The 10936-nt window shown below is 31.7% G+C and overlaps 1 protein-coding gene across 1 annotated transcript; it reads right to left on the reverse strand.

The window, feature by feature from the left end:
• Window positions 1–1063: 1063 nt before the first annotated feature.
• On the reverse strand, window positions 1064–3138 carry LOC100263449 (desmethyl-deoxy-podophyllotoxin synthase). The gene is made up of 2 exons (XM_010646246.3): window positions 2137–3138; window positions 1064–1869 (listed from the first exon to the last, which is right to left on the reverse strand). Exons 1-2 carry the CDS (start codon window positions 3037–3039, stop codon window positions 1246–1248), a joined length of 1527 nt encoding a protein of 508 aa, XP_010644548.1. The 5' UTR covers window positions 3040–3138; the 3' UTR covers window positions 1064–1245.
• Between the last annotated feature and the right edge of the window lie 7798 nt (window positions 3139–10936).

Consider the following 10936-nt stretch of genomic DNA (forward strand, 5'->3'; position numbering starts at 1 on the left):
TCGATAAAAATATGAATTTAATAAGTGTACATTTATTATTAAATTACATAAAAAATTATTTCATAATAATATTATGATATTTGATTATAATATGTCTAATTTTAAAATATATATTAATATTAAAATTATGATCCATTTAATTCAATTGTATTAAATAATATAAAATAAATTATGATATATGTACAATTTTTTAATATTTAATTAATTTATTAATGATATTAAAAACACTATGAAGAAAATTATTATGATAATTTTTATATTTTTGGTAATTAATTAAAAGAAATTTTGTATTTAATTATAAAATAATTATAATTAATTTTCTCTCTAAAATTTTCTTTTAAATTTTCTTTATATGATGACTTTGAATATATATATTTTAGTGCATTACATTTAATAAGGACAAAGTTGCTCTTGTGGTAAGATGAGTTGAACCACAAATCTTTTGTTTGGGGTTCGAGTACCCTCAACAACAAAAAAAACAAAAAGGCATTTTTGACCAAATATCATATCCATGGTCTTGTGATGCACCTAGTTAAATGGCTTTCAAATCAAGCATCCTGAAATTGCACTGAATGTGCTTGGACCTCATGCCTGTAGGCCCTACTTTCTCTTCACAAATTCATGAGGTTTGGAAAGTGGGATTTAATAATATAAACCATTTCTTAGCTCCAACCTTCCCAAGTCAAACAAAGTAAACTCATGCAATGTTCCTATAATCTCCTATGAATTGCATGAGTTGACAGATACTGAAAAAAAGAAAGGAATGGTGTTTGGAGAAATACGAGAATTCAATGCATCAAAATTGGTGTCTTCATGCTGTGAACTACTGTTAGGATATAGCGAGTTGTTAACCACAAAACTTTGGTATGAAATCCATGAACCAAAACGTGGAAAATGTGGTGCGATTAACTTTCAAGATTGATATCAATGAGTGCTTGAACACACAAGGATCATAAGGATGTGTGATTTATGAAATGGGATCTAACCATTTCAATGTTCAATGCCTCTGCTTCTCAAACACCATATCATAACTTTGGGGTAAAATCTCCATTGAGGTCATCAATTCCAAAGGAAAGTGCTAGCATGATTAATTCATATTCTTTACTTTAAACGTCTACATCAAACAACATTTTACAAGCTCAACATCAGCAAATAAGTAGTACTAGCTTACATGGGCATTGCATTTCAGATAAATAGCATCGAACCATACAAAATAAGCATCCACTACGTTCTTTTTCAACCGTCTTATTCAACAGGCAGAGGACGATAAGTAATGGGAATTAAGTACAGATCTTGTTTTCTTTTAGTTGATGTGCGAAAGCCCTCAGTCATGTCTAACTCTTCATGCCTTGCTCCATTTGGAAGTTTCCAATCAAAATGGTAGAGTAATTGTGCTAGTGCAAGCTCAACATTGGCCATACCAAACAATATTCCTGGGCACATCCTCCTTCCAGCACCAAATGGGATGTATTCAAAATTAGTACCTTGATAATCAATTGAACTGTCGAGGAACCTCTCTGGATTAAAGCTCTCTGCATCAGTCCAATATTTGGGGTCTCTTGCAATTGCCCATGCATTAATTATGACTCTGGTTTTGACAGGTATCTCATATCCATTAATTGCACACCTCTCTCGAGATTCTCTTGGAATTAACAAAGGAACAGGGGGGTGCAGTCTCAGAGTTTCTTTGATGACTAACTTCAAGAATTTTAATTCACGAACGACAGTTTCATCAGCATTTCCTTTTCTACTAAAGATGTCTCTCACCTCGGCTTGTGCCTTTGCCATTACTCTAGGGTTTTTCAGCATTTCTGCCATGGCCCATTCCACAGCTGTAGATGATGTCTCAGTGCCAGCTACGAACAGGTCCTGAAATAGGATTGGTGAAATGGGAGTTAGAAAATTAAACAATATGTTCCCACTGGGGACTCTAAATAAGCTGTCTACAACCCTGAAAGCTTGATGTTGATTGACTGTATTAAGGCTCTTGCCCAAGTGAGGAAATGTCCCTTTAAGATAAGGGCTCTTTTTCTATATGAACGCTGGTTACTGGCCGAGAATTTGAACGGTCTGGTGGAACTATGTCGAGCTACAAAAAAAAAAAAATGATAAGAGGCAGAAGATAAGAATACTAACCAAGAGAACTGCTTTGATGTTGTCCATAGTTAAGGGAAATTCAAGGTCACCCTGCTTCTGAACTTTCAAAAGGACATCAACTAAATCATCATCTACTTCAGCCTCACAGGTCTCTTTTGCTGCACTTCTAGCTTTATGTTCATTGATGATGTTTCCAAGTATCCTGTCAAGTTTTTTGTGAACTTTCTCAAGTTTACGCCTCATTCCACTGACCACATGAAGCAGTTTTATGGAAGGGAACACGTCAGCAATGGTGAAACCCCCTGCTGAGTCTGCAAATTTATCAAGAGTTACGGAGAATGCTTCTTGGTCCTTGCATTTCTTACCAAAGGCTGTCCTGGAAATTATGCTAAATGTCAAAGAAAAAATACTCTTAGTGAGATTGATTAATACTCCCTCCTGTAAAGAGACTGATCTAACAAGATTGAGCACCTCCTCTTCCCTCACTGATCTGAATGATTGGACCCGCTTTGCACTTAAAAGCTCCAGAACGGAAATTTTTCGAATTTGCCTCCAGTAACCTCCATATGGGGCAAAAGCAATATCTGTGCAATCATAAGATACGATACTTGCCGCAAGAATACAAGGCCTTTGAGAAAAGATGATGTCATGGGTTTTCATTACCTCTTTGGCCATCTCCCTTGAAGAAACAACAATGGCGGAAACTTCACCAAGCTGTAGGTGCATCAGGGGTCCATGTTTCTTGGCCAAGCTTCTTAGGCTGCGATGGGGTAGACTACCAACAAGTTGATGCATGTTTCCAATGATGGGTAACTTCCATGGTCCTGGTGGTAACTTCGGAGCAGGATGGTTGGTTCTGGATGGCTTTCCTAATCTCTTCAGCAGATAAATGAATAGAAGGAAGGTGCAAAGGATAGGGAAGAAGGAGAATTGGAGCTCCATGAGGAGAAAAGAGATGACCAGTAGAGAGGATAATCTCTTTTGTCTTACCTCTTCCGGAGAAACTGTGCCATGGAGTTCTGCTCGGTCATGGGGTATCCTTATATCATTAATAAAGATGCCTTTCCCAATCTGATATTAGTGGATGAAATGCCTTATCTAGGAAAGCTCCAACATATGCTAAGTACGAGTCTTTACGCATCATGCCTAGTGGGGTATTTACAAGCTTAACATGAGAAAATTTATCTAATCTGTGACACCCTGAGGCCAAGGCACAACCTTGTCACCTACGCATACCTAACATAAAAAGTAAAACATGCAAAAATGACTAATTAGTAAAAAGTGAACGAAATAAATTCTCCTTTAAAAGTAAGTTATTACAGTTAAAAAAAAAAAAAATTCTGAGATAAAAGTTTAATGAATCACATAACTATGAAATATTAATTTAATTCAAGTTAAGTTGATAATTAAAATGCAACACATAATCCAAACTAACTAGTTTAAACAAAGGCTTTAAAGCCAAACAAAAACCAAACTCATAAGAACCCTTTCTAGCCCGCAATCATGGATTGAAAATTAGAGATATTTCTCCAAAATATCGGTGAAATATCGGATATCAATGGTGGTCAATACAAAATTGGTTATCAATTATCGATCAAAGAAAATTTTGATTAGTGAAATCAACATTATATTGGGGTCAAAGCGAAAAATCGGCATTGTAGGTCAAATGTGCAAGGAAAGAGAATTTCACCAAAAATTGTCAATATATCATTAATAAATCAGAGATTACTAGCATTTTTTTTTTAATTCGTCTTTATTTAATTGTTTTTTTCTAATTTATCTTTTATTTTAAATTTACATTATTCTTTTATTTTATATTATCCTTTTATTTTTAATTATTTTCCATATTTATCTCATTTATCCTATTTTAAAAAAATTAGTACCACTTCACTTTTAAAATTTTTTATTTATCCTTTAATTTTATTTCACTTTAAATATTTTATTTTAATATATGAAAAATATAAATTTATTCAAAAATTATCAAAATATAAAAAAATTAATAAATATCTAATATTTTATAAATTAAAATTAATTTGATAAGATAAATTATGTTATTAATATAATTTTTAATAATTTTAATTATTTAAATAAATCAATGTTAATAGAAAAAAGTTGTCACCACAAATTTATAATAAAATTTTAAAAATAAAATATTTTATATAAATTTATTTAATTTTGTATTTAAAATACAATCGAACATGTTTTAATAAAAATAGTTTTAAATTTTTTAAATAAATGAATATAAATATATTAAAGGAATTTAAGCTAATTTTTTTAAAAGAAATTGATAAATACTACCCTTGATCATACCTATGTTAATTACACTTATTAAATAACTTTAATATGTGTACTCTTACTTATTTTATCATTTTTTGAAATTTTTCCAAAGTATATTTATGCATTTTTAACAATTTCTATTTCACCGATATTTTTATCAAAATATTTACCAATATTTTACTAATATTTTCGATATATCCTTAAAAGGCAAGTACTGTTTAACGATATTTTCATCATTAGCCATAACATCAATCATTGTCATCTACATCTAAGATAACTAAAAGGAGCTTTCAAAAGCAAAAGTAGTAAGATTTAGCTTAGTAAAGAATATACTAATAATTTCTTTTATGAAAATAAAAGTGTCATATACATGACAAAACAACCGCTTTTGACTAGGGCTAGATATCATAATCATAATAGAAGTAATATTTTTCACAATATGAAATTTCTTCATAATTGTAAAATATTTTTCTACCCTTTCAAAAAAATAATATTTGAAAAAATGTTGAAGGGTCATCATTCTTTATCTTAAGCAAAGGTAAAAGTTGAACTGAGTAAAAAAAAATGATTAAACTTATAATTCACCTAAATAAATAAAATAATTCTCATTAATAAAAACCTATTTTAACCTAACGGGAATTCTATAACACATACTATAAATTTATTCCTATAATAATTAATTTTATATTTAAGAATTTATTTTTTTTCCAACCACCCCAATTAATAATTTTTTTTCTCTGTATTGTACACTTCATATGTTATTTTGTTACTTCCATCATTGTCCACTAATCACACCGAAGCAAACATCATCATTTTTTTTCTTACTCTTACATAGTAAAACTTTTCCATTATATTATAAATTCTATTTATCTTTTTTTTCTTATTTTCTTTTATTATTAGTCTTTTATTCACATTGAATATCCATTCTACACTATATTTTGTTACCAAATAACTAAAATTTAATTTTTATTTATTTAAATTTATATTTTTCTACGAAACCTCAGTTCTTAAATATGTAGAATTTTCTTTTAGACTAAATATTTACATTTATTTTATAATTTTATTATATAGAAATTTCTTCCAAATAATAATGAAACACTCACTCATAAAGACTTTGTTTTGGTCTAGGGTTAAATCAAAGATCACATTTATCGTACTACCATATTTTATTTTATTTTACTTCCTAAATATATATAGATTCCTTAAAAACTTACCTTATATATTTTACTCTGTAAAAAGTAAAAACAATCAATGGTGAAATCTCAACATTTATCTCTTTGTTTTTCTCTTTTTTATCCCTTCATCTTGCTTTCTAGTTCTCCCTTCTCCAAACTCTGTAGATTTGTTAAATATTTTTATTTGTATTATTTTTAAATTAAAACTCCCCTAACATGGTTTATGCTAATAGAAAAAAATGAGATATTATGAAAGTTAAAAAGTTATTAGTAATTAAAATTGATGTAAACATTCATGTGGTATTCTGTTTATACCTTATCTGGTATGACCTAAAGGATTTAATCCTAACAAAGGGAGCCACCATGGTTAAAGTGGGCTATTGTCACAACCACCCATTAGAAACCTCCAACACTACTACAACTCTTCTCCACCCCACCACAACTACCACTCTTCTCCATCAATGACCATAATTGTCACTCCCTAAACTAATCACTATTGTTGCCCTCACCATTAGCCACCATCTTCATGGTGTCATTAAAATCTTTTAAAGATTCAAGTCACACTTCCATTACTACCCTTGAGTGCTAATCATTAACTCTCATGTCACATCTCTCTTAAGTTATTAAAAATAAATAAATAAATAAAAATAAGGTCTTGCTCTCATTCATCGTCTCTCTCAATAATGGGGTTGTGAGTGGATAAAAGAAGAAAAAGGTTTGGGATAAGTAATTTTTTTTTAGGATAGAGCTTTTAAAAGCAGATATATGATGTAACAAACTCAATATATTATTTTATTTGATAGAAGTGCTTATCATTTATTTGCATTACATGTGTGTTTATTTACTTGCATGAAAATTCAAGCCTATACATCAAAGATTCGATTCATAGGTTTGCAAAGCAATAAGTTGTTCATCATTGATTCATAAACTTAGGCAATCCCATAGAAGTCATAGTGCACTAGGTCCAAAGTGGTGGGGTGATTAGTCTTAGCCATTTAGATGGTTTTCCTATGGCATTTGTGCTAGTGTATATACACATGTTGAGATAGAGCCCTTACAACTATGATATGATGTAACAATATTAGATTTTATTAATATATTATGACCTCAATTTCACTCTACTATCTTATTTTTGTATTATTATTTATCTAGGCATCTAACCTACATCACTTCCATTATACATGAGTTGAGTACATTAGAAGTTGCACAAAAGATTCAAGTCATTGGTTACGTGAAGCTAATGAGTAGTTCACAGTCGACCCATGAACTTAGCAAATCTATTTGAGGTTATAGTCGTCGAAATATCTGGATTACTTCATTCCAAGTCTTGAATCATTAGAGTGCATTCAACAAACTTCCTAGGGATACTAGATCTAAGCAATGGAAACCATTTTTTACTAAAACATTAGATCTAGGTGTTCAAAAAATAATACCTATAATTTAAATGTTCCTATATCAATTCTAAGTAGTAAAAAGGGTAGTGCCAATCTCAAATACCTATTAATCTTCCGCTTGATAGATTTATCCTTGACATTAATATATGAGGATGGTAGAATCCTCTCTAAGGGTATGGAGGCTAGGGTTTGTCTCTCTAGATGATTGATTGGTAAAATTGTAAGCCCTAAACCCTTAAGCTTATCTATGAACTTAAGTAACTTGACCCTATCTTAGGCTTGGATTTCTTAATTTAGTTCAATAGGTTTTAATTAATTAATTAACCCTAATAGGCTTCAATTAATTAATTAGATCAATCCAAAAATATCATTTATAAGCTCTTATGCAGCTGTGTGTATTTACCAAAACACCTTTTTGCACACATATGAATAAAGAACTCAATTATCCCTCAAGTAATATGCCACCAAGAAATATAACTTCAAATGAGAATCATTGGGACGCATAGGAAAATATTGATTCTCTCATAATCTAATTCTAAATTTGACTCAACATCCCACTACAGAGAATCAACTACACTCCACTGTCCTATGATTTTAGATTAAGAAAGAAAGCTTGAGTTTGTGACCTACTAAAAATTGCATGCAAGGCCCCCATGAACAATCTAACAAGGTGAATGCCACCAACCTTTTAAGATTACCTCTATAATCCTTGAGTCTCAAATCCTCCTATTATATGATCAATTGACATATTCTAGCTCTCTAAGAGCATGTGTCAAATTCCACTTAAGTAATTATTAAGGTCATAGATTTCATGATCACATGTCCTTAGGATTACTAAGAATGACACATTGTCTCAAATCCATGAGATATCACGGTGTCTATCTTAAGTATATTTGTTGTCACCAGCCTCCAACAATAATGACTCAATCTATAGAGAATATATGACTACCTTAGGGTCTCACCCATTAGTCAAAGCCACTGAGGACTTTAACACAAGCTCAATATTCTCTTAAAATTGATAACTCATGCAACATAGTAGCTTAGTGAAGTCATGACTACCCAATAGCCCATTTCACAACTCACAATAAGTCTTGTTCAATATATAACCACACACACTAGTGCAATCATCATGGGAAACCAATTCCAATGATAAAAGTCCTAATACATCCAAGTCATGAAAAATGCAACAAATGATAGGACAAAATGCTCATAGAGTATAATGCATAGAATAAGGATAGATAAAAGTCCCTAGAATATCATTAAGTTAATAATAAATTCTAAACTTATTACATCATGTCATGCTTTTAAGGGCTCTATGCTAAAATTCGCCCAATAGCCCTCAAAGCATAATGCATTCAAGCATACTAGATACACATCTAACACTTATGTTATCCCCATGACCAACAAAGACTTTCCTATCAATTTCATTGTTAAGGGATCCATCAAGTTGTCTACAAACGCTATCTTTTTCAACCCATACATTACCTCTTTGAATTATCTCAACACTCTAGAACATAAACACATAATCCCTCATTCTCCTAAGATACTTGAGTATATGTTTAACAACTATCCAATGTTTTAGGCCAATATTTAACTGATATCTACTCACCATGGCTACAATAAAGCAAATATTCGATTTAGCATATAGCACCACATACATAAGGCTATCATTACAGAGGTATAAGGTATTTGTTGGCATCTTAGATCCAATCAACGAAATCAATACCAATTTTTTTTAAAAAAAAATAGATCTTTAAGGTTAAAGTACTAACATTTAGGTTTAGATGTTCTCATATCTTGAATCCATGTGTTGAAAAATCAAATCAATGTCGTTAAAAGTCTTATATACCCAAAATCTTCCATGTGATGGCTCTTCTTTGATCTTGACACACTTCCGATGGGGGAAAAAATAGAATGAAGTATGACTCTTTTTCTCTTTGGAGGTGAAAGATAACTCTATGGAAAAGGTATGAAAACCCTAAGCCTTAAGAAAATACTTATAGAGTTCCCCACTAAGGGCTTAGGCCACTTAACCTAGCCTAAAATAGATCCTAATTAATTAATTAATCCAATAGGGCCTCTAATTAATCAATTAGTTCAATCCAAAGACCTTGTTCACTTATCCCTATGCAAACTTGTGTAATTGCCAAAATGCATAAAAGTGAACCTAGAGTCAATCCAGCCCTCATAAATCACGGCAACAAAGTACATAAGCTTGAGTGGGGACCACTAGGATAGGAGTACTAGCTCCCTTAAAATCCAATTCTAAAGTTGATTCATCATGTCACTACAAAGAATCAACTAAACTCTAGTATCCTATATAAATAACGAAACACCATATGCTTGGGTCTGTGACCTGCTATCCATTTTGTTCGATCTCTTCATGAACTAGTATCTATAGTCTAGTAAAGTGAAAAGTATCAACTCTTCAATACTACCTCTACTATCCTTGAATTATAGATCATTCTACTATGTGTACAACTAACATGTCTTACCTTTCCAAGAGTTAATGTCAAGGTCCACTTAAGGAACTACTATGGTCATAGTTTTCATGAACATATCTCCTTAGGATCACCCAATGGGACACTCTGTCTCAATCGCATGAGATATTGTGGTGCCTTAATTGAGAAAACATATTTCTATAATCTTTTATCAATTCATAGGGAATATATGTTCAGTTTACGATCTCACTCATAGGTCAAAGTCATTGTTAAATTTAGCACAAGCTCAATATTCTCTCAAGGTTGAAAAACAACACAATGAAACAGCTTAGTGAGGTCATGACCATTTAATAACCTTAAGTCATGACTCATCATAGGTCCTATCCAATGTGTAAACATACACACTAATGCACTCACCATGGGATACTCATCCCAATAGTTAAGTCTAACCATCACTTTAATTAGAAGGTGGTGCACTACAACCTATAATAGGTTGTCTAGACCCATAAACTGGCTTTAAACAAGTCATCTATTTATAAGGAACTCATGACTTGGATCTTTTGTGTAACTGCTAATACAGCCAAATCACAATGCAAAAGATGATAAGTGAGAATGTTTATAAAGTCTAATGCATTGAATAAGAATATATAAAAGTGAAATTAGAATATCATTAAATAAATAATGAATTCCAAATTTGTTACATCATGTTATACTTTTAAGGGCTCTAACTAAGAATATTGCTTAAATGAAATCTTTTTCCTTAGATGTCTAAGAAAAGTAGTCTTGAGAAAAGGTAACTCCAAACCTAAAGGGTAGCAAACCCTTCTTAGAGTGTTGTGATAAGAACTTAAATTATTCGTTGGGATAACTCTTAAAGAGCCAATTTTTGTGTGTTTGAGGCATTTATGATAGGCTCACTCCTTGAGCTTGTTGCTAATGCCTTAAAAAAATTCATTTTAATATGTTTTGTGAGAATTTTATAGGACTAAGGATTCTTTGCACACTTCCAACACTTCATGAGCAGATAGTAGATAAGTAAAGGATGCTATCACCAATGGTATACTAAGTAAGAGCTTGAAATTGTGCACTAAGTAGGGATTAACAAGAATAGTGCACCCTGAGGGCAGTAAGCCATAGTGAACACTTGGAAAAGTGCTCTAATAGCACAACGTTAAGTGGTGGTGTGGATTGCACACTTAAGGGAGCACTATTTTGCTTACTTAAGGCACCCTTCTCAAATTATGCTAGGGTCTGATAGTGCACTTTCCTTACACCATCCAATAGTAAAGCACCTCATATTGCATACTGAAGGAATTTCCATCAAATTGTACACCACTCAAGCATGTCGAGAAGTAAGCACATTTTATCCCAACTTGCACAGTGTTTAAAGAACCAGCAACTCATAAGTGTGTTATTCATTCAACAATAAATCAACCACACATCAAACATTCATCAGTGTGCAATTTTGTCAAGCAATAAATCAACGCACTACCTTCCTTAATAAAGCATCTTTTTTTCTTCACATAGAGCCCATGTTAAAGCTTAACTCGAT

This window comes from Vitis vinifera, chromosome 19 (genome assembly GCF_030704535.1).
Source record: "Vitis vinifera cultivar Pinot Noir 40024 chromosome 19, ASM3070453v1".
In the NCBI taxonomy this organism is placed as follows: domain Eukaryota; kingdom Viridiplantae; phylum Streptophyta; class Magnoliopsida; order Vitales; family Vitaceae; genus Vitis; species Vitis vinifera.

Bases quoted from the DNA above. Each gene is read 5' to 3' on its own strand.
- LOC100263449 (XM_010646246.3), bottom strand. From the start codon at position 3,039: ATGGAGCTCCAATTCTCCTTCTTCCCTATCCTTTGCACCTTCCTTCTA. The intron at 1,870-2,136 runs GTTAGTATTCTT...ATCCTATTTCAG, and splicing joins ACATCAAAGCAGTTCTCTTG to GACCTGTTCGTAGCTGGCAC.